The 27,707-nt window shown below is 42.5% G+C and overlaps 1 protein-coding gene and 1 long non-coding RNA gene across 2 annotated transcripts in view; both read right to left on the minus strand.

The window, feature by feature from the left end:
* LOC144584198 (uncharacterized) overlaps window positions 1-27,707 on the minus strand; it is a 465,271-nt gene that overhangs the window by 407,141 nt on the left and 30,423 nt on the right. The window lies entirely within an intron of this gene.
* RETSAT (retinol saturase) overlaps window positions 1-27,707 on the minus strand; it is a 48,837-nt gene that overhangs the window by 1,860 nt on the left and 19,270 nt on the right. Inside the window, exons 3-10 of the mRNA XM_072978896.2 lie at window positions 25,912-26,153; window positions 24,892-25,093; window positions 23,139-23,336; window positions 19,483-19,602; window positions 15,578-15,716; window positions 9,251-9,360; window positions 8,323-8,489; window positions 6,010-6,169 (exon numbers count right to left, since the gene is read on the minus strand). Of these exons, the coding sequence (XP_072834997.2) occupies window positions 6,010-6,169; window positions 8,323-8,489; window positions 9,251-9,360; window positions 15,578-15,716; window positions 19,483-19,602; window positions 23,139-23,336; window positions 24,892-25,093; window positions 25,912-26,153 (1,338 nt within the window). The remainder of the gene's footprint in view (window positions 1-6,009; window positions 6,170-8,322; window positions 8,490-9,250; window positions 9,361-15,577; window positions 15,717-19,482; window positions 19,603-23,138; window positions 23,337-24,891; window positions 25,094-25,911; window positions 26,154-27,707) is intronic.

The following is a 27,707-nucleotide window of genomic DNA, read 5'->3' on the forward strand; positions in this document are numbered from 1 at the left end:
AAGATATGATGCTGGAAGATGAGCCCCTCAGGTCGGAAGGTGTCCAACATGCTTCTGAAGAAGAGTGGAAGACAAGTACAAGTAGCTCCAGAGCTAATGAAGCGTTTGGGCCAAAGCCAAAAGGACGCTCAGCTGCGGACACGCCTGGGCGTGAAAGGAAAGTCCAATGCTGCAAAGAAAAATACTGCATAGGAATCTGGAATGTAAGATCTATGAACCTTGGTAAGCTGGATGTGGTCAAACAGGAGATGGCAAGAATAAACATGGACATCCTGGGCATCAGTGAACTAAAATAGATGGAATGGGCAAATTCACTTCAGACCATTATCATATCTACCATTGCGGGCAAGGATCCCATAGAAAAAATGGAGTAGCCCTCATGGTCAAGAGGGGAAAAGCTGTACAGGGATACAATCTCAAAAATGATAGAATCATTTCAATACGAATCCAAGGCAGATCTTTCAACATCACAGAAATCCAAGTGTATGCACCAAAAAACTGACCAATTCTATGAAGACTTACAACACTTTCTAGAACTGACATCAAAGAAAGATGTTCTTCTCATTATAGGGGACTGGAATGCTAAAGTAGGGAGTCAAGAGATAAAAGGAACAACAGGTAAGTTTGGCCCTGTCAAGAGAACAAACTGGTCATCGCAAACACTCCTTTCGAACAACACAAGAGGCGACTCTACACATGGAAATCACCAGATGGGCAATACCAAAATCAGATTGATTATGTTCTCTGCAGCCAAGGAGGGAGAAGCTCTATACAGTCAGCAAAAACAAGACCTGGTGCTGATTGTGGCTCTGCATCAGTTTCTTATAGCTAAACTCAAGCTTAAACTGGAGAAAGTAGGAAAAACCACTGGGCTAGTCAGGTATAATCTAAACCAAATCCCTTATGAATACACAGTGGAAGTGAAGAACAGATTGAAGGAACTAGATTTGGTGGACAGTGTCCCTGAAGAACTATGGATGGAGGGTTGTAACATTTTATAGGAGGCAGCAACAAAAACCATCCCAAAGAAAAGGAAATGAAAGAAAGCAAAGTGGCTGTCCAACGAGGCCTTAGAAATAGCAGAGAGGAGAAGGGAAACCAAATGCAAGGCAGATAGGGAAAGTTACAGAAAATTGAATTCAGACTTCCAAAGAATAGCATGGAGAGACAAGATGGCCTTCTTAAATGAAAAGTGCAAACATATAGAGAAAAATAATAGAAAGGGAAAACCAGAGATCTGTTCAAGAAAATCGGAGATATTAAAGGAACACAGAAGAATTATACTAGAAAGATCTGGGTGTCCTGGACAACCCATATAGCGTGGTTGCTGACCTTGAGCCAGATCTGTTCAAGAAAATTGGAGATATTAAAGGAACATTTTGTGCAAAGATGGACATGATAAAGGACAAAAATGGTAAGGACCTTATGGAAGCAGAAGATATCAAGAAGAGATGGCAAGAGTACACAGAAGAATTATACCATAAAGATCTGGATGTCCTGGACAACCCAGATAGTGTGGTTGCTGATCTTGAGCCAGACATCCTGGAGAACGAAGTCAAGTGGGCCGTAGAAAGCATGGCTAACAACAAGGCCAGTGGAGGTGATGGCATTCCAGTGGAACTATTTAAAATGTTAAAAGATGAGGCTGTTAAGGTGCTACACTCAATATTCCAGGTTTGGAAAACTTAGCAGTAGCCAGAGGACTGAAAAGATCAGTCTTCATCCCAATCCCAAAGAAGGGCAGTGCCAAAGAATGATCCAACTACTGTACAACTGCACTCATTTCACACGCTAGCAAGGTTATGCTCAAAACCCTCCAAGGCAGGCTTCAGCAGTATGTGGACCGAGAACTCCCAGAAGTACAAGCTGGATTTTGAAGGAGCAGAGGAACTAGAGACCAAATTGCTAACATGCGCTGCATTATGAAGAAAGCCAGATAGTTCCAGAAAAAACATCTACTTCTGCTTCATTGACTACACAAAAGCCTTTGACTGTGTGGACCACAGCAAACTATGGCAAGTCCTTAAAGAAATGGGAGTGCCTATATATATATCTCCTGATAAGTCTATATGTGGGACAGGAAACAACAGTAAGAACTGCATATGGAACAACTGATTTGTTCAAAATTGGGAAAGCAGTATGATAAAACTGTATATTGTCCCCCTGCTTATTTAACTTATATGCAGAATACATCATGCAAAAGGCTGGACTGGATGAATCCCAAGCCGGAACTAAGATTGCCGGAAGAAATATCAAGAACCTCAGATATGCAGATGATACCACTCTGATTGCAGAAAGTGAGGAGAAATTAAAGAACCTCTTGGCCATCTCATGAGAATAGAAGACTCCCTGGAAAAGACCCAGATGTTGGGAAAGTGCGAGGGCAAGAGGAGAAGGAGATGACAGAGGATGAGATGGTTGGACAGTGTTACCAAAGGGACCAACATGAATTTGACCCAACTCCGGGAGGCAGTGGAAGACAAGAGGGCCTGGCGTGCTCTGGTCCATGGGGTCACAAAGAGTTGGACACGACTTAACGACTAAACAACAACAAGAGCAGTCTCTTACTGATGTGCTGTTATCATTTATTAATCTTTTTTAGAAAGGTATCTTCTTTCCTTTGTCTTTGAAGGACCAGTTGAAAAACTGACCACATATCAGCAATGTTCTACTACAGTCTGAAAATTAAAAATTTACTTCCCCTGCCTCTACATCAAGGAGCAGAGGAAGTGTTCAATTTTCCAATATCCTGAAATGACTTGTTAATTAAGCCACGTCATTCAAATCAAAAGAAGGCTTGAACACACACACACACACACACATACACACACACACACAAGTAGAAGTAGAAATCCCTGACAGGGGCTTGGAAAGGTACTGGTAGGAACACTCTGTGGACAGTTTGACTTACTGCAGTGTTTATGTTGTGTGGAAAAAAGAGTCAACCAACCTTAGGCTAGCCCTGTTCTTGTTCACCTTCTATCAGCAGGCAAAAACATTTCTATTCAGTAGACCTTGGGCAACTGAGCAGTTGCTGAAAAAGGTGGCTGGTCCTTTTAATGATCAGATGAGGTTTTTAATGGACAAGTGTTACATTTTTAAAATAACTGTATTTTTTTCCACCTGCATTTTAATGTCATGTTTTAATGTGTGTAATTTAATGTTTATTTTGTGAGTCATTTTAAGTTCCAGTCCTGGGAGGAAGGCAGGGCATAAATCAAATAAACAGGTAAAATAAGCAATCCACTGGCTAATTTGGCAGAAAATCGAAGTAGACAGTAGTAAGCTTGATAGACAAATACAGTGCCTTGATAGAAAGCTAAAAAAAAGTGTGGATTTTTCTTCAGATGTTGCACTGCAGGTATTCCAACAGGCATCATCTTTCCAGCAGGGCAGACAGGTAATTTTCTAAGGGAGCAACTACACTGACAAATAATATGGGAATTGCTCTGGGACTGGGATGATCAGGCACATATTGTTTTCCATTATACACAATATATAAGTCAATGCAAATCAATGAAGTTTCCTTTTCCATCTCTCCTTTTTTCCTCTGCCACTGGGGCTTCTGCTTTTTTTTTCCGCATGAGAATGTATCCAGCTCTATAGATCCAGGTCTATAGAGTCTGTCCTGAGCACACTCCTGTACGGCAGTGAGACCCTTTGTGCATGGCAGGAGAGGAAGCTGAACACATTCCATATGCGTTGTCTCTGACACATTTTTGGTATCACCTGGCAGGACAAAGTTCCAAATAGAGTAGTCCTAGATCGAGCTGGAATTTTCAGCATGTATCCATTACTGAAACAGCAACGTCTACGTTGGCTCGGGCATGTCGTGAGAATGGTTGATGGTTGGATTCCAAAAGATCTCCTGTATGGACAATTAGTGCAGGGAAATCGCCCCAGAGGGAGAGCCCAACTGCGATCCAAGAATATCTTCTAAGCGGGATCTGAAGGCCTTGGGAATGGACCTCAATAGATGGGAAACCTCAACATCTGAGCGTTCAGCCAGGAGGCAGGCAGTACATCACAGCCTCTCCCAATTTGAAGAGACCCTTGTCCAGCAGGCCGAGGCAAAGAGTCAGACCCGAAACCAGCAAAATCAGGAAGCTGGACAGGGGACAGATTGTCTTCAGTGTGGAAGGGATTGTCACTCTTAAATTGGCTTTCTCAGCCACACTAGACGCTGTTACAAGTCCTCCATACAGAGCACGTTACCATAGTCTCTCGCGACTGAAGGCTGCCTAATCTAAAGAATGTATTCATATCAATTCAGGCAGTGTGAACACTTATATGAATGCAGAAAGGCCCTTGTCTGCAAATTCAACATTTCACCTTTTACAATTGTTGATCCCCACCACCTCCAAGCCTGAATTTCTATCCCATATCTTTCTCCCCTGGTTTAAAGAAAACAAAAGAGGTCAGTTTCAGTTTTGAAGCATTTTGAGCCAATTCTTGGATTAACACAATCCTGATGCAAAGTAACATTTTTCTTTTTCAGTAAAGCAACCTTACTTTGTGAAGTAAGGAAATTGCTTTTTTTTTAAAGGCTTGGTGCCAGCGCTGGAACAAATTAAACTCTCATATTTCACTAGTTTAAAAGCATTTTCCTCAGATTAAATTTAAGTGATTTCCAGCACAATTCTAACAGATCCACTCAAAAGTAATTCTGCCCAGTTCAGTGGGTTTACTCACAAGAAACCACAACATTCAATCAAATAATTGTTGCAGATTTAGAATTCTATGTGAGAAAAACTGAAACATGGCCTGCATAGTCCTCAAACTCAAGAAATGTAAATGTATTTATTTTTCATCATATATTCATATTCTGCTACTTAAGAGGAAGTATGGAGCTGTATGCACTGAAACTTGTACCTTATGCCTTGAAAATCTCCTTAGTACCCTCCCCCGCTTTTCTACAAGAAGCAACATCTCGTTTAGAAAGGATTTAGATAGTACATCTGTTCTTATCCACCCCCTCTAATCTACATCCCCTCTTAGCTATGGATCATGGTTTATGTTCATATTAGCAGTGCTCATTTTATGACTTCAGCCTTTTCTATAAAGTGTCCTAGACACAGAGAAATTCTTTTATAGTTTTGTTTAGATATTTATATATTTCTGACCGGTTGATCTGAATGCGAATTTTGCCGAATCATCTTGGCCTGTGTACATCATGGTAGCACAGGAAAAATATTCTGAGAAAAGTTGTTTAAAACATATCTAGTTAAACCACATTGTATGGAACTCACATTTTTCATTTAAAATTGGATTTTATGTACTCTTTGGAATTATTTTAACCCGGTGGTTCTTAACCTTGGGTTACTCAGGTGTTTTTGGACTGCAACTCCCAGAAGCCTTCACCACCAGCTGTGCAGGCTGGGGTTTCTGGGAGTTGCAGTTCAAAAACACCTGAGTAACCCAAGGTTAAGAACCACTATTTTAACCCATCTTTTCCAGGAACTTATTTTTGCTTCATTTTAAATAAACGACTCTTTGTCCTTTTAGTAAAACCCCTTCTCCCTTTCTCATAGAATACAGGGTGGTCCACTAAAGCTGGATGGTTGAAGATTCAGAACCAATGGAAAGCAATAATGTTTTGCAATATGAATTGCTTCTGTAAGATATAGTGATGGGCACTAACTTGGAAGACTTTGAAGAAGGAATGGAATGGATAAGCCTGTCAGGGGCTAATAATCATAATGGATATAGAGCCCCTCCTCCCGACTGCACCAGAGGCAGATGGCAAGTCTTTCTCCGTGGAGCACAAAGATGCTGCTGCACTCATGTTGTGCTTGTGGGTGTCTCATAGGTCCCTGGTTGGCCATTGAGTAAGCAGGATGGCGGACTAGATAAGTCTTTTATCTGATCCTGTGTGGCTCTGTTTATATCCTTAAATCCTCATCCAGTACCAAGGAATTAATTCTACCTGCCTCCTCTAACAAAGCAAAGCAGAACACACTGCAGTCAAGAGTTGTGGCATCTAGGAAGAGATGAGCAACAGGTACGTACCTGTCAGATAGAGGTTTGGGACAGGAGTCTGAGGTCTCATTTTGGCTGCCACGTCTGCCTGCAGGCGCGAGATGCTGTGCTCTGCACCGTACATCTCTCCTCGGGGAGAACCTATGTAGTGGGAATTGGTGAGAGGCGTTCCTGCTGAGATATACTCAATCTGTTGAGAAGAAACCATAGACAAATAAACACATCTTGTTTTTTAAAAAATGAAATTTAAAAATGGCTCTCAAGACATCAGTAATTTTATTTATTTATTTATTTATAAAAAAAGGAAAAGAAATAAAAATGGAGCCCGATCAAGAGCCTCCCATTCTTTGAGATCGGAGGGCCAGATCCAGAGACTAGGAGGTGGGCCCCCTTGTGTAATAACTGTAAGAGAAGGTGTGGTTGTGAAGGAGAAAGAGACAATAATCATAATGGATAGACAGACAATATAGATTAACCACACTAAATCATAGACACCATTGTGGTAAGTCAAGTGAACTTTGGTGCTATTGAGGAGTGGGGGAAGAGAGAGATTCTGAGGCTTTAAAGCCACCACATAAAGGAAAAAAAAAACCAAACGTTTCCCCTCTTCTTGCTTGTCCTGAGATTTATATCTCTGCCTGCAAACTCTGAGAAGCACCGCAATTTCCTGAGACTCCCAGCTGGTGCCCTGGGACTGAGCAACTCCATCCTTGACAGATGGCCATCCAACCTTTGTCTAAAGGCCTCTGTCTAACAAAGGAGAGTCTAAGACCTTGTGAGGTAATCTGTTCCACTGTCAAACAGTTTTTACTATCAGGAAGTGTTTATTAGCATTTAATCAGATCACCTTTCTTGTACAAACTGGCCGCCGGCTGAAGAAAATGGCCCCCCGCTGTGTTTAGGGATGGATTCATCACTGCACAGGCACCGAAAATGGCTGCCCCTATGGAGGATCTTTGCTGGACAGTGAGTTTTCAGCCCACTGAAACGCATTGAACGGGTTTCAATGCATTTAAATGGGCTTTTTTATTTCGCTTTACGACGTTTTCGCTCCACAGCGATTTCGCTGGAACGAATTAACGTCATAAAGTGAGGCACCACTGTAATTTGAATCCAATGGCTTGGATCTTAACCCCTGGCAGCCTTGCCCTGCTTCCTTATACCTTGCAGGTACCTGAAAAGGGCCCTCCTATCACCTCCCAATCTTTTCTTCTCCAGGCGAAATATATCCAAGGCCAGAACTGCACTGTCAGGGGCAAAAAAAATGGACCAAATCAGCAGTAACTTCTGTTATATCACATGATGTCAAGCCTCACTGTGGTTTCAAATGGCACCCACTTCCTTTTTTTCTTCCCCTCTGCCCCCGCTTGGGGTTTTACAAGTATACCACAGTTTTGGTTGTAAAGGTCAGCCACTTTTTTCCAGCCCATCGTTTACCTGTCCCTCCCAACTACCACCAACACTACCTCTTTGCCCATGATTTCCTTCAGGGCTATTTTTTATCTTCATATGGGTGATTACTTAAGATAAAACAAACGGAGCTGCTTGCTGTTCAGGAGGGACCCTGCAGAACCTCGAGGGAGTATCCGTGACTCTGAATATGACAAAGCGGTAGAGATACAGCCTCTTTATAGTCGTGCCTTTCTTCAGTGTTTTGGACTACATCCCATAATCTCTGGCTACTGGTGGGTATGAATAAGAACGCAAGTCCAAGCTATCTGGAGGGACAAGACCCCAGTGGCCACAAAATCTCAAGTTTCTGAGGAAGAAAAACACCGACAGAAAATTGGGGGCATGGAATGAGACATCGTGGAGGAAGATGACAAAGCTGGCTCCAGCATTATGCTGTAAACTCCCCTTGTCATCTTCTGATTTTTTAAAAAATTAGAAGGCAAGTCTAGAGCAGTCCTTGCTTCTAGGAAAGTTCCAGAAGGACCAAAAGAGTTTAGTCCCAAATTGCAACTAATATTATGGGCTTGCTCAAAAGTGATTAGAGCCAGTGGTGGATGTTGCTGACTCCTCTTTTGTGAAAGCTGTGAATCCACTCTGGGTTTTAGCTTGAACTTCCATAGTGCTGAGCGCTATCCTCAAAATAGGTTCAATACTTGAATAACTTGTGTGAGGTGCAAACTAAAACCCAACATGGATTCCCAGCACTCCCCCTGAAACTGAAGTCACCAGTGGCCACTGGATAGAACTAAGAGGGTCTTCTCAGTTCATCTTGAAAGGACAGGATTTGAAGGAGATGGTGGTAAGATCTTTGAGATACACTCTGTCCAAGATTTGATGTAAATAAATGCTCAATAAATGCTTAAAGATTGCCTAGAAAGAAAATGCTCTTACCCTATCTTTTATCTGAGGGTAAAATTTCAAAATGGTGTCCATCATATTATCCACAAAGGTATTCTTTAAGCTCTCGTACTCTGTTCCTCTCTTAGTGACTTTTTCTTCCTTCCATTCCTCAAACCACTCATATTTTGCAACTGCCAGGACAATGAGAGTAGACTTTCCTGAAATAAGAAAGATGTCAAGTTTTTATTAGAAATCTATTGGGCTTTTGACAGTCTCCTACACGTAGAGGGTTTGGCAAGGGGCCGAGGCAGCAAAAGGGGTTCAAAGAGGGACTTAAAAAAAAAAAAGTAAAGCTGACCCAAGAGATTTTGCTTCCTGAGGCCAAGGACAAGATAGCACCCCTCTTCATTCCATGCAGAGAAGCTAGCTGGGAATTGAAACTTATTTCTATATTACCAACAGGATAGGGCTCACCACCACGCCTGAGGACAACAGGATGCTTTACGGGGCTGGAGGCCATGCTGTGCAACACATGCAACCCCATCCTTCGAAAGGCGAGAGAGTTTAGGGGGCTCAAGAGATGACTGGTGAGCTACTCCTGCTGCTGCCGCCGCTGCCTCCCCCAGCAACTGTCCCCTGATAAGAGTTTCCTCACTCTGCCTAATGATTGTGGCAGACTTTCTTCTTGCAACAGCAGTGCAACCAGAACATGCTTCATAGGACAAAGGTGCAGTTCTTGGTCTAACCACTGTCAACAGGCCCACCATGGCATGTTAGTCCTGGGCTCTGTTCCAAGATAGGTCCCAGGCTGCATAAGATTCTTTTGAGTACTTTCTGAATTTGCACACAGGATTCTGTGGATTACAAAGTCCCCATGCTGATCGTCCTCTATTTCCTCCACTTCTTTACTACCATTATAATGACCACTATGCCACTGTTGCTATCAACGTTAGATTTCTGATTTGCACAGCACTCATACCTGGGTATCTCTTCTCCCACAGAGGGTCCTTAGCTGATGGAGATGCAATATACAACAGAGGGATCTTCTTTGGAGCAGTTTCTCGTGAGGAATTAAAGTAAGAAACAAACCTTTCAAGAAATAAAGACTTCCTTCAGTTTATAAAGACTTTCAGCACTACTTTGTTACACTATTTTACAAATAATAGTTTGAAACAGTTGAAGGTGGCATCATTTTTCTGTGGCATATCAACAATAGACCTTTGCTTTCCTCTCTGTGATGGTCTGTGGTTAAATAAATTTTTCAAAAGCAACAAAACAGCATGCCTTAATTTGGAGGTGAGACAACAGTGAGCATCCACATCACTTTGATATAAAACTGTAACATAAAACAGATTTACAAGTAACAGGTTGCCTGAATGAATATTTTGCTGAGTTTTTTTCCTGGGTTTTCTTTTTGTCTCCACTACCACATGGCCTGGAGATGGGGCTTAGGGGGTGGGGCTTTCTGCTTTAAATGAGCGTGCCCCAGGACTGCACGCCATTAGGCGCGCAAAATTCTCAAATTCTCTGATTCTATCTCTGGCCCTATTATGGTAAATAGGAAATCCAATTAGATGTGCATACATGTGGGAGGCAGGAAAGTTCTAAGGGTTGGATCATACTTCGGCACTATTAAACAGCAGGCTGGGTAGGTGGGGCTCGTCAGCCATGGAAGGCAGCCCATCTAGGAGAAGGAAAACTCCAATTTCAAACCTCCGCTGCCTTGCGGCTATATCCACTGATGGAAAAGGCTTCAGGAGTTAACCTAGAGGCAAAATCCGGAGCTGGAGTCCCGAAGGCAGTTCATGTCGTTCTGCCAACTCCTGCGACGTTGCTGGAACCAGTTGTATTGGCTTTTGCCTTTCCATTGGACCATTTCAGCAACATGGAGAGGGGGGGATCTGCTGCTTGAGTAACAGCCTATCCTCCATATTCCTTTACCCAGGCTTCATGCTCTGGAGAGGACATTCCTCGATTCAGAGCATGTTACCATAGTCTCTCGAGACTGAAGGATGCCCATGATATTGTATTATATCCTGGCACTGAATTATAGTTACCTCAATAGGATTTTCAAGGTGGGGTATTCAAGGAGTAGTTTTACCACTTCCACACACACCCAAGTGAGGTTCCATGACTGACTGCGAATTCAAAGCCATTTACTACAGTAACTAAAGAATAACAAGTTGTATATATACAATACACCGCATAGTTAACAGCAGTTTGATAGTGCATTAACTGCCACGGCTCTGTCCTAAGGAATAATTTCCTAGGTGGACCTGTTTTTTCAGGGGGGGGGGATATAACTCAGAGGTCCCAACTAATACTTCAAAGGATTTGGAGATTATATTTTGTTAACGCAGCCTTAAAGTAGCATTTGCCTTTTTTGCAGTTGGCTCATATTCAGCTTATAATCTACAAGTGTAGATATACAGTACAGTACTTCTGGTTACATTGCAATTGTAATATATTAGAGAACAAGCCCTCCTTTTGTGCATTAATTATTTCAGTTTCTTTTATAGCTACAGGATGTGTGCAGTATCACTGAGGCATGCTTTGTACCATAGAACACTGGCATTCTAATTTAAAACAAACAGACAAACTTAGAAGTAACTATTTAGCAATGTTTGAAAAATGAGCAAGTCAGGATCTGCTTTTTTAAATTACCAAAATAATTTTAAATGCTTTTTAGGGACAAAGAGCAATATCTGCAGCTACTTAACATTTTTAAAAGGAAATTTCTAGCCCTGCAACGCTGTCCTTCACCCTAACCTGTTGTCTCCCTATTTTTCCTGTTTTGCATGATTATTTTTCTTAATTTATAGAGCATCCCTTCACAAAAGGGGTGTAATCAGGCCAGAGCAAAGCTAGGAAAAATTACTTTCCTAGACTACTATAGACATAATACCTCAACCAATATGACCACTAATCTGGGGGATTCTGGGAACTGTAGTAAAAAAACCAAACAAAAGGATAATATTTCCAAACCATGGGTTCAGTAGTAGTTTTTAACCATTTTTTCCTGTGCCATTTTTGCCCTGACTCTTCTGTAAACCTTCAGGTCCCAGAGAGGGAAATCCTTGGTACCAATGATAGTTTCTCTCTTTTACCAAACAGTAGCTTGGGGACGGGGGAGGAGATACAGCAGAGAAAGGAGGAAAGGATTACTCTCCTTCTCATCCCCAATATGTTCCCTAACATAGACATCAACATCCCTTCTAAAGCAGCCTTCTACAGCGCACTGCTCTACAGATAGAGATAAAAAAACCTGTGTTTATTTTGTTATCATATGCAAGGAAAAAAATTAAAAGTTTTCTTCTCAGTGAGTGAGACTGTAAACATTTTGAGAATTTCCTGAATTTGGCACACAAATGGCTTTTATACACACACAAAAATTTGCACAGGAAAGCTTGTATTTCATGGAAAATGTAAGGTTTTGAAAACAATCCGTTTTCGTTTTTTGAAAAAGAATGCTGTTCTGATAAAAGGGTAAATATTACAGCAAATTTTGTTAGCGTATCGAGACACTCCTTTTCTTCAAATATGAGAATAATCTAAAAATATTCATTATACCCTTACCTCCAGATTTTGAGACCACAACTTTCATCATCCATGGCAACTAGCCATCCTTTATTTGATTGATTGATTGATTGCATTTATATGCCGCCCATCTAGACATAGTCTACTCTGGGCGGCTCACAACTTAGAAGATAAAAACAATTTAAAATATACAGTTTTACATTAAAAAACAAAATGATATAAAATATAATATAAATTTACGATTTTAACAGTTAATTTAAAGCAAAGAGTCCCAAGATGGCAAGAATAAAAGAAGAAAAATAAGAATGACTTAATTGACTGAAGGGAAGGCCTGCTTGAATAGCCAAGTTTTCAGCTGGCTTTTAAAAATGCCCAGCGAGGGTGCCAGCTGAATTTCAGTGGGGAGGGTGTTCCACAGCCGAGGGGCCACCGCCGAGAAGGCCCGATTTCTTGTTTTTTCCTTCCGGGCCTCCCTCGGCGTCAAACCCCTCAGCCGCCCCTGCTGGCTATGTCGGGTGATTCGGGTAGATCTGGGTGGGAAAAGACGATCTGCCAGATATTGAGGTCCCAAACCGCTTAGGGCTTTATAAGTGATCATTAGCACTTTGAAGTCAATGCTGAAACGGATGGGCAACCAGTGCAAAGCAGCCAGAGTGGGAGAGATATGCTGGTGTTTTCTCACCCCACTAAGGAGCCTGGCTGCCGTATTCTGGACCATCTGAAGTTTCCGCGTCAGCCTCAAAGGTAGCCCCACGTAGAGTGCGTTACAATGGTCTAATCTTGAGATTACGAGCGTGTGGACTAGAGTAGTGAGGGCCCCCCGATCAAGATAGGGTCGCAGCTGGGCAATCCGCCATAGATGGAAATAGGCAGAGCGGGCCATGGACGCTACCTGGGTTTCCATGGTAAGCGCCGGGTCCAGATGTACCCCCAAGTTGCGGACCTCACTCTTTGCGGCAAGGGTCGTCCCCCCCAAAAGAAAGGGAGTTGCCTATACCACTGGTGGAAGGACCACCCACCCTCAAGACCTCCGTCTTGTCCGGGTTCAGCCTCAACCCGTTCGACTGCATCCATTCCAGTACAGTCTCCAGGCAGCGCTGAAGGGACAGTACGGCATCCACTGAGGTAGATGAAAAGGAGATGTAGAGCTGTGTGTCATCAGCATATTGGTGACACGATGCCCCACATCCCCTGATGACCCCACCTAGCGGCCTCATATAGATGTACACTCTCCCCAAGCTGAACTCTCTGGGGTCGGTCCTCCAAGAAGGAACGGAGCCAGGCAAGTGCCAGGCCACCAATTCCCAACTCGGAGAGCCTCCCCAGGAGGATACCGTGGTTAACGGTATCAAAGGCCGCCGAGATGTCGAGGAGGACCAACAAGGACACATTGCCCCCATCAGCCTCCCTCAACAGGTCATCCAGCAGTGCGACCAGTGCCGTCTCTGTACCATAGCGCGGCCTGAAGCCCGACTGGAATGGGTCCAGAGCGTTGGTTTCGTCCAAGAGCGCCTGAAGCTGATCTGCCACCACCCTCTCAACCACTTTGCTAAGGAAAGAAACATTGGTGACGGGCCTATAATTGCCAATGTCGTCCGTCGCCAAATTTGGTTTCTTCCTAATGGGCCTAATGAGTGTCTCCTTGAGGGCAAGGGGTACCTTGCCCTCCTGAAGAGACCCATTAATTATTGCGGTGGCCCATTCGGTTGTTACAGGCCTGGCTGCTTTGATTAGCCAGGCCGGACAAAGGTCGAGAGAAGAGGTGGTGGCCCGACAGCGATCAAGCGCCTTGTTTACCAAGGTACAGGCTGAAAGGAGTCAAGAATTACCGGGCAAGGCAGAGTCCTGGACATCTCTGCTCAATCCATTGTATTTAAAAGAGGAGAAAGGTCACGGCGGATGGCCTCCACTTTGGATTTAAAAAATGCTGCAAATTGGTCAGGTGAAATACTAGGGGGAGGCCCTTCACCCAGTATTTATATGACTCATGGGAGTTGTAGACCAAGGTATCTGTAAGGTACCAGGTTGGGAAAGATAGCTCTGAAGTAATTGCTAAATAAATAAATAAATATTTAAGGTGTCTTTTTACTCTTTTTATGTTTCTTTTGGGAGGAATATGCCTCACGTGAGACAGAAAATATGTGTTATATAAATACACAAATGCCTTTTAAGGTGGTGTAGTTTTTATTTTAATTGATCATGACATGAATTATGTTAAAAATAAAATGAGGTACAAGCATATGAAATTTTTTAATGATACTGGGTGAGTCACAGACCATTTCCTGATCTATTCAACTACAAGGGTAGTATCAGAGCTGTCTCCCATTTGAGATGGAAATTAAGCACTAAAGATGCAGGGGAAATCCAGTGCTTGTATAGATTGTGGTGTGCCATTTTCTTGGCAAGATAAACAATGTGGGATAGGGATTGAGTCGTGAGAAAATGACTTGTCCATTCAATCCAGATTCATGTACCCCAAATAATTTTTATTAACTCTGTGATGTGAATACAGCACGTGGAAAAGCTAGAGGAACATTATTGACCCTAATTAATGAGTATAATTAATGAGCTAGTGGAATATTTGGTGAGTTTACCCTGCAGTCAAAAGAGTCCTGGTGCTGTGGAATCAATTTCCTCCACTGAAGCATCTTTCCTCCCATAATGGGCAATCTTTCTGCTGTTACCCAACAGCCAGCATTGAGCATCACCTTGCTGTTAAGTCCATTTCTCTGTTATTATTGTTGTCCAGAGATGCGCCTAATGTACATGATCAAAACCCTTGAAGTTACCCATCCATGACTAATATCTGGCTAGCAGATTGAAAAAGGTACACATTATGTAGCTTCCTCAGCCCCTCACTGTGGTGAGATGTATTCTATGCCCATCTAAATTATAACAACAATTTCTAAATGTCTTCTAATGTCCAACTTAGCCAGTCTGAGCTATAGACATGACACTGAGGTGGCCCTGTATTCTGTGTGAATTGAATGTAAGATACTGGCCATTTTCTAGCAAGAACCTTATTTATTTATTTATTTATTTATTTATTTATTTATTTATTTATTTATTTGTTTGTTTGTTTGTTTATTGGTTGATTAATTGATTGATTGATTGATTGATTGCATTTATATCCTGCACCATCTGGCAACAAGGCCATTTTGGGCGGCTAACAACAATATCAGAACAATATTAAAACACGATAAAAAATAAATCAATACATAACCAAATAGGGTAAATTAAAACAGACGGCAACAAAGGTGGTAAAAAGGGTGATAGAGAGGATGGCAAAAGGATGGTAAAAAGGGAGGCTGAGATCTTAATGCTCCGGGAAAACGTGGCAGAAGAGCCTGGACTTCAATCCTCTCCTTAGAGACAGACTATGTCTCTATCATTCAAAGGCCATCCTTCAATGATGGCTCCAAGTGATAAATTAGTTGTGGCAATCATGTCTGTAAATAGTTGCAGCCTGAACTGACCGAGACACTAAACGCATCACTAAATGAATCACAGATCTTCAAGACATTTCTAAATTAGCCTTTATACATGTTAGTATAGGCAGATATCCTGCAAATCTGTGTCTTTCCTCCACTTTTTTGACTGATGCATTTTATCTTTTTTTTTTAGCAATATAAGCTCTCCTGACTTCAGCAGAGCCACTTTATGATGAATGGTATGGGAGAGACTAGCAAATGAGTCCAGTGGGCTACCAAGGTGATGTTGCCCCTCAAGACCAGATGTCAGAAGTAAACAGATTCCAAAGTTCTCTTACGCTTTATCCAGGTCATTGTGTTGATAGATGTAGTAGTTCTTAGCTTCCAGTCCCAGTTCTTCCTTGGAACCATTGAGTCCTATGAAAATACTGAGTCCTCCTATACCATGATGTATCATAGACAGATGCATTTGAATTTCTAGGATGGGGGAAAAGGAGGGAACAGTTGATGGTGAAAGATTAAGAAGTAAGATGATGAACCTGATTGCAATCTTGACTGTGAGACAAGGAATCTGGCATAATACAAAACTTTTAAGTCAAACTTTAGATTAAAACATTTTTTTCTAAATGTTGTCCAAAGTCCAACTCTGTCAAATTCTGGTATGGCGATAGATGTACCAGAGGTGACTCTGCCTTCCCAAACTCTCGGTGGAACGCAAGTCATGGCATGTTCTATCAAGTCAATGAGGCTTCCAGCAGGGTTCCTAGCTTGCACGTGGCACCACATCTAGTCTCCTCCCTTCCCACAACGTTTCCCCCCCCCAGCAGAAAGGGAGAAAAGCCTCTTTAGAAACAAGGCGCAAAGTCCTGCCCTAAAACCATGTAGTGGACTTCCAGTCACTGCCCCTTGAAAGGGGGGCTGATACTGCCTGCTGGGGAGCCAGGGGGTCAAAAATTGGTCCAGCAATCCCTTAAGCCTGCCCATATCTGATTTACATGGATTTACAATTCTATCGTCTTAACAGAGCACTTAACTTGAATGCATTGCCCCATCCTTCAATTCAAATTTAATCAAAGTCATTTCTACTCCCACGAAAGGGATAGTTACAGGAGGTACAGTAGCCAAGGATAAATGGTTTTTCATGAGCGGACTCATAATCGCCTCCTAAAAGTTAATCACAGAATCAGAGTGTCAAAGGAGGTCAGGTTTTCCTATACGAGTAATCTCCCATTAAACAGTAAAAAGATGAGATCTCTAAGGTTAGGAGCTCAAGTGAGTTCATTCAGGCTCCTACTATCTTGTTTCAACTTTTCACCTTGACTCTCAATGCCAAGTGCAAAGAACAAGGCCAACGGAAAGAAACGCACGTTCTTTTACATACAATTATTCATGTAAAATTTTGAGAAGGAAATTAGAAGCAGACATTTCTTATTAAACTACAGATTATTGTTATGCCACCAAAGGAAAGAAAAAAATCCACCTTTAGTTTGTCATTTATAAACCAGAACTCTGCCAGAACCTGGAAAATATTTTTTGGAGTACAAATAATCATCATTTCTTATCTTCATATGTTCCTGTATCCTAGTCTTCCCTCACCTGGCAATCTCTAGAAATTTGGGACTTCAGTGTGTATTGGCCCCAGCCAGCATAATCAATGGCCAGGTGTGCCAGAAAATGTATTTTATAAAAACAAACTCTAAAGAATGCTAGACAGAGAAAGCCATGATTCAAAACTACATATGCAGCCATCCAAGGCTCTTCATATCCTCCCTGACATCTTAGATGCTGGGTTGGGGGGAGCCTTAAAAGAGCATCTGAATCTCCATTCTACTAGCCATTCAAATACTTATTCATGCCCCCATTTTTAGGTCTGATGCAGGCTCCCTCTCTAATGCTTCTGCTTCCTAAAAGTTCATACAACAAAGCAAGAGCCATCATTTTGCACAATTTGGCTGAAATCTTGCTGCTTAATGTTATAAGTTGCACTAGACCCTTTGAATTGGTGGGGATTCAATGAGTCAACTCCTTCGTAAATTCCATTGATTCAAACAGGCCTGTTCTGGTTGCAACATAGTAAAGTAAGTTGCATCTATACTATACTATACTACGCTATACGTTATACATTGATTCTTAAATGAATTGTTGTGCCTTAATGCTTTGAATGTGTTTTTGGTGTTGCCTTTGTTGACTGTTTTTACCAGTTTTTAGTGTAGTAATTGTTTGATCTCTTTTAGTTTTGTGCACTCACTGTTTTTAGCTTTAAATGTTGTCTTCAATGATGTAAGTTGCCTCAAGTCATTTTCAAGGAGAAAGGCAAGGTTAAAATATTTTAAATATAAATAACACACACACACACTCTCTCTCTCATATATATACCATTCGTGCAATTTTGCTTTGTTTGCACAAAAATTAGTTCTCTTTTCCCTCTCTTATGAAGAGCTTCACAAAATCTCTCACCCTCCTGAAGGCCAAAAAGGATCATTTTGTAAATCCCGTGTCCCCAGACATGAGGACAAGACATGTGAGGACTTACATCACTACTCAGAACCCACAAAGAATTCTGGGGTGCTGGTGGGACAATTTAATTTTAAGCCCTGCTAGGAGAGTGTCTGAATGGGTACATAGAAAGCCATTAATTCTCAATGCTATAAAGATAAAACTTTTGGGAAAATATAGATGTAGCTAGGTTTTTTTTTAAAAGGTCATACATGCTAAGTGGTAAGCAACTGGTTAAGATGGAATCAGTTCTCCAATGAAATCTGGATTGCTGCAGGCTCAGATGGGCTTAAAGTAGCCACACAGGCATTTAAATATGTTCAAGCTCTTAAGTCTTTGAAGAAAAGACTGCAGCTAGAAGAATATAGGGCACAAGGGCCTCCATAGAGAAGGCAGTGACACAAAAAGGAACATGGGTCATAACAGATTCTCATTAGAGCCTCTGGGAAAATCCTGCAGCTAAGAAGGCTAATGTGAGACTCGGTGTGTAAGGGGAGTATCAAGTGGGATTAGGACTCAGTGGCATTGCCTCCTGCATAATTGTACCACATAGAAAGGCCGGGCGTCCAATATCATTCTGTTTGAGGTTGGATGACAGGGACTGCCTGAACAATGAGACAGGGTGAGGCAGCTTTGGGGGGCCGTGAGTGGGCAGAAAATCATTTGTTGTTTAATTTAATACGACTGCATGTTTACTAGCAGGGGAGCAGGAAGATGTTTTTGTGTCAGACATTTAGTATGCTGGGCATTTCCTGCTACTCTGGCCCAGGTAGTATCATGTTCAGGTCAAACTTTGATTTTAAAACAGGAAGATAATTTATAATCCAAGCGCTTATCTTTTTTTTCCTCCCATTCTAGCTGTAGGAAGATTCAAAGTGGGAACGTGGGGTCCAGGTAGATGCAATTTTAACTATTGCTCCCTCCCCTGTTTGTTCAATCTGCTTCTCCCCCTTTAATGGAACCACATTACCTGTCAGAACATCTTTCTCCAAGGTCATCAATCCACTCCATGAGATCCTCCCAAACTGTGCGTCTCTGAGCAGCTACTCTAAAGGAGGCCAGGAAATCATCCACTTAAAACAGGGCTTTCTTCTGCTCTGGCACCAATACTCTGGAGCCATCTTCCCATAGAGCTGCGCTTGGCTCCCTCCCTCCCCACATTTAAAAGGCACTTTAAAACGGCTGTATAGAGAGGTCTCTTTTTTGGCAACCTTCCCTGATGTATTTTTCCTTCTTTTCTCCTCTCTCTTTTTGTTTTCGTTTTTCCTATTTGATTGTTTGTTTACATGCCTCGCATCCCACGTTTCATTCCTACAATTTATGTCTCTTGAAATGTTTGTGTTTTTAAAAATTGCTTATTTAAGCGTATCATTGTATGTTTTTGACTTCTGTAAGCCACCCAAAATAGTGCATGAAACTAATGAGGCAGAATATAAATTTAAGAAATATAAAAATGATAAATAAACAAATAAAGACGGATGGGGGAACAAAGGTGCTGGCATTTTTCACTCTAAAGGTGTTGGAAAAGGGTTCGCTTAAATACATTGGGAGAGGGAATTTGAATACTCATTCCCTTCTCGGCACTGTTCCTCTGATCCAGACTCAAAGACTTCCTCTTGACTGTACAATTGAAGGGATCCTAATGAATTCCAGGCTAGACTGTCTGCAGCAGGAGACACACAGAGAAGAGGTACCTCCAGACTCTCTGTACTTTTGCATTAGCTTGGATTGCTCTATGGTGTCTTACCTGGCAAAACTTGCAGTTCTTCTGGCAACAGTCTTTCATAGGTGTTAAAGATGCCAGCATCAGAAATCACAACAGGTGCACAGATGTTAACAGTCTTCTTGCCTTTCTTTACAGTTACACCTAAAGACAAGGCAAAAATTAATCCTTAAGGTATTAAAAGTTTCTGGAACGAGCCTTTTAGGTTATCCCCAAACCTAAGGGGCTACAAAGAAGTATATGGGAAAAATTAATAGACAGGTTGCTGTTTTTAAATAGGTTGTGCTTCAAGAGGCGATGGTCTCCATGGAGCTGCTCTACTGTTGCCAAGACCTGTGTAATCTTTACAACAGCACTGCATGGCAGGTCAATCTCATCACTCTTGTTCTGCAGGTGGAAGTGGACTGCGTCTACATGAGGTGGCAGAGGCTGCAGAGATAGCTATTACAGACAATCCTTGCATTGGCAACAGAGGCTCAGTGTAATTAAAGGGAGGGTTTAAGCAGATAAGCCTCTTAAACACCTTCAAGAAAGTTTCCTGTGGGTAGGAAGAGATTTCGCAAGCTCACTTATTCCTTTGGTCCACAGAAAGGAACAGCCTTTCCCTTGCTTCTCCTGTCCTTCAGGAGAGGACCTCTGGGATGGTCAATTTCTTTCCAAAGGAAAAGGATGGATTGGTGCTAAAACCTCTTGCCAACGAAAGGCATCTTGAGAAAGACAAATGACAGTAAGAAAAAAAAAGAGACTCTCTTGCTTTAAAACCATCTCTTTCTCTTCGTGTCTGTCAGGTAGCAAAACGTAATAGAATGTGTCCCTGTTTCAACTCTTGTATGAAGCACCTTAAGAGATGCCCAACAGAAGCAAAAATAAGCTGTGTGTCAAGAATCCAGGGTTGTCATGAGCCTTGCCCGTCACTGGGCCTTCCGTAGGCTGGAGTTCAATTCCTTGGTGAAGGACACCAGGGTACAGAAAGATGACTTAGAGCAGTGGTTCCCAACCTGGGGTGTGTGTACCCCCAAGTGTACAGACCAAGACATTTAGGGGTACATGAAAAATTGCATAATGGTGGGAAAAGGCATAGGGAAGCAGAGGGAGGTGGAACAGAGGTATACGTTACGGATTGGCATTCGGACAAAATGTGTGTGGGAACTTCCAAACAAGCATCAACAACCCTTTACAGTCCTCAGTGGGGGATTTCCATCTCCTCTCGATTTTATTTTCTTCATCAATTGGTTCCTGTTTAATAGGTTAGAGGTGGGCTCATTTGATGCCAGGGGACAAGATTGGCTGGGCTGCCTTTCCATTCTTTGACTGTGTGTCAGAATTGCAGCTGCCCTGTCAGCCTCTAGTTCAGGGCAGTGATTCTCAGCCTTGGGTAGCCCAGGAGTTCCTAGACTGCAATTCCCAGAAGCCTTTACCACCAGCTGGCCATGGTTTCGGAGAGTTGCAGTCCAAGAACACCTGGGTCACTTTATAGTCCAAATCGCATGAGGTACTATGAGTAGTCATCCTCCATTCGGCAATTATTAGGCCTCATCTAGAGTACTGTGCCCAGTTCTAGACTCCACACTTTAAGAAGGATGCCAGCAAACATTATCAAGTTCATAGCAGAGCAACAAGGATGATCAGGGGACTGGAAACCAAACCCTCTGAGCTAAAACTGAAAGAAATTGGCATGTTTAGCCTCTGAGAAAAGAAGACTGAGGGGAGATAGGATAGCACTTTTCCAATACTTGAAGGGTAGTCATATAGAGGAGGAGCTGGATCTGTTCTCGATCATGCCAGGACACACACTAATTTATTTATTTATTTATTTATTTATTTATTTATTTATTTATTTATTTATTTATTTATTTATTTATTTATTTATTTATTTATTTATTTATTTATTTAGTTAGTTAGTTAGTTACTTACTTACTTACTTACTTACTTACTTACTTACTTACTTACTTACTTACTTACTTACTTAATTTATATGCCGCCCACTATACCCAGAGGTCTCTGGGCAGCTTACAATAATTAAAATTCAATACAATAAAAATAAAATGATTAAAATACAATTAAAATGCAATTAAAATTACCATCATCAGGACCCACAGTTGATGTTATTTCAATTAAAAGCCTTCTGGAACAGGAAGGTTTTGACCTGGTGCCAAAATGTCATCAACGTCGGCGCCAGATGAATTTCAGTTGGGAGGGCATTCCATAGTCTGGGGGCCGCTGCCGAGAAGGCCCTTTGTCTACAAGCCATCCCTCTTACATCCTTGAGGGATGGCTCTTTCAAAAGGGCCCCCTGGCTACATCTTAACTGCCAGGTAGGCTCATATGGAAGGAGGCGGTCCTTCAAGTATCCAGGGCCCAAGCCATTTAGGGCTTTATATATCAAAACAAGGGACGTGGTGGCGCTGTGGGCTAAACCGCAGAAGCCTGTGCTGCAGGGTCGGAAGACCAAGCAGTCGTAAGATCGAATCCACGCAACGGAGTGAGCTCCCGTTGCCTGTCCCAGCTCCCACCAACCTAGCGGTTCGAAAGCATGCAAATGCGAGTAGATAAATAGGTACCATCTCGGTGGGAAGGTAAACAGCGTTCCGTGTCTAAATCACACTGGCCATGTGACCACGGAAAGATTGTCTTCGGACAAAACGCTGGCTCTATGGCTTGAAGAGCGGGATGAGCGCCGCCCCCTAGAGTCGGACACGACTGGACAAAAATTGTCAAGGGGAACCTTTACCTTTACCTTTACTTATGTCAAAACAAGCACTTTGAATTGGGCCCGGGCAGCAACTGGTAACCAATGTAAATTAAACAGATGGGCTCATGATACAGGAAACTAGATTTTGGCTGAATATCAGGAAAAACCTCCTGACAGTTACAACACCACAACCATGAAACCAATTACCTTGTGAGAGCTCCAAAACTAGACACATTCAAGAGAAAACTGGGCAACACCTTGCCAGATCTGCTTTGATTTGGATATCTGCACTGAGCAGTAAATTGGATGGTCTTATAGGCCAACTCAAATTTCACAGACTGGGGTGGGTTTGGCATACAAGAGAAGAGGGGCTGGTAGGGCAAGGCTGCAGCTTCTGTGGGTTGTGCCATGCCAGTTCCTTTGAGAAAGAAAAGAAGGTGGGGGAAGGTGGGGGAAGGAGCCCCGTTGGATGATGCCCAGGGCTTAGTGGAAGCCTACGGGTGAGGAGTGAGCTGACATAAGAAATGTGCTGCTTGGCTATTTTGGTGAATGGTGAGGGAATACAATTTATGGAAATGGGCTACCAAGGGGTATGCAAGTGAACAAAGTTAGATAACCAGTGCTTTAGATCAATCTGTTATGCACATTTTAATAAAATGTATAGTTCTATTGAACAGTTCTTATAATTCTAATCTTATAATCAGTTTTCGCACAAAGCACTAAAAAACTGGAGAAGGCAAGTACCTCTTCAAAAAGTGTGATCTCCTGTTTATGTACAAAAAATGGGGGAATGCTTCTAAGAGGATGCAGTCAACTTCCAGCTGTTGGGCTACAATGCCCCTCATTCTAAGCATTGGCTATGCCAGTTAAAGCCGACGGAAACTGCAGTTTAACAATACCTAGAAGCCACAGACTTCTTCATTCACAGCCCAGTCTCTACAGGAGCCCATGGGTCCAGAGAGGTCCCTCCTCACCCAGTCTAACTCACCGTAGGCTTTCCCTTGTGAATTCACCAATATTCTCTCTACTGGTGCTTTGGTAAGGACAGCCCCGCCAGCTTCTTCAATGATGGGGATGGAGTGAAACACTATCTCACTGGCACCTCCTTGAGGATACCACCCACCTCCGAGGAAATGTTCAACAAGGACCGCGTGTAAAGAGAAGCTGGACTCAGCGGGGATCACGCCTATAATAATACACAGAGATAAATGAAAACATTGGGGTTTTCAAAAGATGCTGAAATTGAAATACTGTACAAAGAAGTCTTTGCCACCTCCCAAGTCCAGGCCAGCCAAGATCCCTACATAGGATGATGATCTAAGTGCATAGGGAGCACACCCCATTCTGATCTAAGTTAGCAGAAAAGATTACTCCACCAATAATAATAATAATAATAATAATAATAATAATAATAATAATAATAATAATAATAATAATAATAATAATAATAATAATAATAATAATAATAATAATAATAATAATAATAATAAAAACAACCAGTGTACACCTCACTACATCAGGAGTATACTATGGCCACTATCCATGTGTCATTTCTGGCCAACAAGATGGGTAAAGGAAGCCATTCAAGTTTAGTTTCTCCTAGTGTAGAGGAGATTTGTACTTGCTGGCCCTCAATGCGGCATTCTCCCCTCGACACTCTTCCTCAGGGTTTTTGCCATCTGAACTTTCCTGCCCAAAGACAAAGCCTTTCCTGTCCTGCTTAATGGAATGTCCCTCCTAGTGAGGATTACCCGGCACCAGCAGTGATGCCACTGTCCAGGAAATTCTGAAAGTTAATAGTCTAAAACATCTGAAGAGCACTAAGTTAAGAATTGCTGGGGGGAAACCATCTTCAGCTTGATGTGCTCCCTCAATAGAAAGCAAATTCCCATGTTCCATAGCTATGGCAGTCCGTGAAAGCAGCAATCCTCGGGTCTCCTCCTCTCTTCTGTCTTGCCAACATATTATCAGCTTGTGTTGAGTCCTTGACTGGACTTCATTAGTTGCGCTTTCAGGCAGTAGGAAATTTAACACAATGACATGCCATGTTTAATTTGACTAGATCTCACCCGAGGGAGGACAAACATGGGACAGCTGCTCTCCATGGCAACCAAATTGCTAATTTCCACATACATCATATACCCCATGTATGAAAGTTTATCAGGACTAATATTAGAAGCCTCTGAGCCAAGAACCGAGTTGGGATGCTTCATTTTAAAGCACTGATTACTTCTGTGGGTCAGCAACAAGGTGACTGTGGGCACCCCATTGCCCCCAAGGTGCCCACCGAGGTTCACTGCTCTCCTCATGATAGAAAATGTTGCTCCTTCTCTTCCCTTTCTTCGCCTCAGGTGCCTAAAAAGGAGCAGAACTCCAGCCTTCAGTTGCTTTGCCCTTCTATTTTTTTTCTCAAGTACGTTTCTGGGTCCTGTCGTCCTTCTAATCACCCAGAATAGCCCTTTGCTTTCCTTTCTGTTGCCCAAACAATCTCTGGGCCCCACTGTGTTCTTCTAGCTGCCCCGACAGTGACAAAAGGCTTCTTTCAGATATCTTAAGGAAGGGAAAACAAAGGGCCTTTACCTCTGTCAGGGCCAGGCCAAATGATGGCCTTCCAGATGCTTCTGGACTACAGAGTCCCAGCCCTCCTCACTATTGGCTGTATCCATTAAGTGCTGATGGGAGCTGCAGAGCAACATCATCTGAAGGGAGCCATTTTACCGTTCAAGGTGAGCCGCACCTACCGTAGGTAGGGAAGATGTAACTGAACACTGCTCTCAAGTCTTCGTTTTTAGTGTACTCTGCCACCACTTCTGAAACACTTTTGGATGCCATCCTGAAGAAAGGAGAGATCAAGGCCAGCATGCCAGTCCACTGTAGAAACCTGACTAAGGGCAGCGGGACCATTTTCGCGATAGCCATGTGGTGAATTCTTTCAGCTATTCTCTGCAGGGTGCAAGAAGAGAGCAAGAGAGAACAAAACACTGTGATGCATCAGGAGTAGCACTTGGAAACACTCCTTCATTGCACTACAGATCTCAGAATTCCCTAGTTAGTCTGGTTAGTGCCTCAGGTATTCTAGGAGTTGTAGTCCAAGCAGGTCGCTCAAAGCAAGATTACCTGAACACTACAAATATCTTAACTGCTGATTTGCTTTTGTTGGCCAGAGGAAAAACCCCAGATAACTCTGTGCAAAAGTAGGTGATACAGTGTTCCCAAATGTGGAAGGAATACAACTCCCATCTCCTCTAACTATTTGTCCCTGTGGTTGGGGATGATGGTCATAATAGTCCAATCGCATATGGAGGACTACAGGTTGCCAGTACAATGGGACATGAGCCGTACATCTAGTGCACACTCTGTATTCGGAAGTCCCAGATTCAACTGCTGGCCACGCTGGCTGGGCAACTCAGGAAGCTCCTTGACACTGGTCAGACCGTTTGATCCACCTTGCCCAGTCATATGTTTCAACCCCAAGGCATGCCTAGCCCTACCTGGAGATGCCAGGGATGGAATTTACCTGCCAGGCAAGTGCTCTACTGTTGCCCTGCAGCCCATCCCAGTTGTAGGTCAATACAATGGGGGAGGCTCCAGGCTGGGGAAGGCTGCCAAAGAACAACTACTTGGCAAGTCAGCACACCTTTTCTTTTTTTTTTTGCTTGATTCAAATACTTCAAGACAAAAGCAATCATTTGATTTAAGGGCCCTTCCCACTCCAATAGAATGAAATGATGTTCTATCACAGCAACTTTAAAAAGGATCACCTTCACAAGCGCCAGATATCTGTCAATATTAGCATCCTCCCCAGGGAACTGTTTCTTTAGTCCTTCGACGTATTCCTTCTCCCCACTGTTTAAGTAATACCTCTTGCCCTCATCGGGGTCTCCCAGAATGACTATGTCAAAGGGAGACTCCATCTTGGCCCACTGGAGTTGTCCATCTGTGAGCTGGTCAATCATGATGCGGAGGACAGAATCCCCGTCCATCTGCCCCACATAATGGATTCCTGGAAAGCAACCAACCAAATGTTATAAATGAAAGAGAGATCCTGCTTCCAGACAGATCTTAGAAAAATTACTTTTACTAGGTATTTCATGATAGGGCCAAGGCTCTACCAGATACTAATTGCTGTTATATTTTCTAGAAGAAACCCTTTACTTTTCTGTTTTTTGTAAATGATTGCTTTCACTTATTTCAAAAAACACCCAACTCCTGGAAAGATTTTTTTTTAAATCATAATTGATGTAGTGCATCAGTGATAGTTTTTTTAAAACGTTTTTCACTTTTCCTGCCTCCTGCCAAACAGGGGAATTGACTCCTTTGCTAATACTGTAAAGTGGCTTGCTTATTTAACCACTTCACAATACTGGCAAATTGAAAGAGGAAGTATTGCTTTGGATCAGTCCCAGTCATCCCATGTGCTAGAACTGATCCAAGTCAGGGTGAATTTATCTGCATCAGAAATGTAGGGGCCCCTTAATAGGGGCCAGGAAGGTGTGGGTAGAAATGCTCTGGTGGCAGGCAAAGATGTTGGCAAAGAACCATCTTTTAGAACGCACCAGCAGCACTCCAAACAGCAAGCTAACCAGCCCATGGAGGCAGCCTCTTAGACTCAAAACAAAGCATAATCTTTGGAAATCCATGATACAATCGCCTATGTTTCTGCCTTAGAGAGTTTTTTTAGTATGTGTTTTTAAGAGCAGTAGCTATATGCAGGGTGGAAAATCTCAGATTGGGGCCAAAGAAGGGAGGTTAAAGGGAAATCTCAGCTGAAATCTGTCCTCTACCCACTGAATGTACCATTTGCCCTATGGGGGAAATTATATTGGTGCAGAACAGCTGGAAGTCCACCTCATCCAACCACAGCCTAATGCGATTCAGTCACCAGAGAGTGAAGCACACAGACATCCACAGCTAATTATATCTGGGGGTGGTGGAGTATGGATTGTGTGAAGTAGTGGTTAGAGTGATGGACAGCTGGAGCCTACTCCATAAGGAGCTATGAATCTCAGTCAGGTGACTCTGAGCTAGCCGTCTCTCTCAGCTTCGCCTACCTCCAAGGGTTGCTTTGAGGATAAAGCAGGAAAGAGGAAAAGTAGTGTATTGCTTGAGCTCAAGGGAAGAAAAAAAAGGAGGGGTGGGGTTTTTAACTAATCATAAATATTTATTTTATTTATTTATTTTGATGTTGCATTTCTCAGAGAACTGGGACCCAAACTGACCTCCAAAACAACAACAACACATTAAAATACAATGCAGTTAAAATATTAAAATAGAATTCAGCTCGTTCTATATTTAGAACACAATTAAAAACCCTTTAACATCTTTTAATTAAAACACTAACAGAAAAGAGCAACCCAATATAGTGACTAAAATCTAGAGGTTTGAACAACTAAAGACCTGCCTAAATATCTTTGCCTGCTCCTGGAAGAGCAGAGACAAAGGGTTCCAGATTCGCAGAAGAAGCCCTCTTTTGAGTTCCCACCAAACAGGTCTCTGACTGTGTCAGGACTGTGTGAAGGTCTTTCCAGCAGATCTCAAAGTCTTCCTGGAGATTCCA

The sequence above is a fragment of the Pogona vitticeps genome, chromosome 8, assembly GCF_051106095.1.
Source record: "Pogona vitticeps strain Pit_001003342236 chromosome 8, PviZW2.1, whole genome shotgun sequence".
NCBI classification, from domain to species: domain Eukaryota; kingdom Metazoa; phylum Chordata; class Lepidosauria; order Squamata; family Agamidae; genus Pogona; species Pogona vitticeps.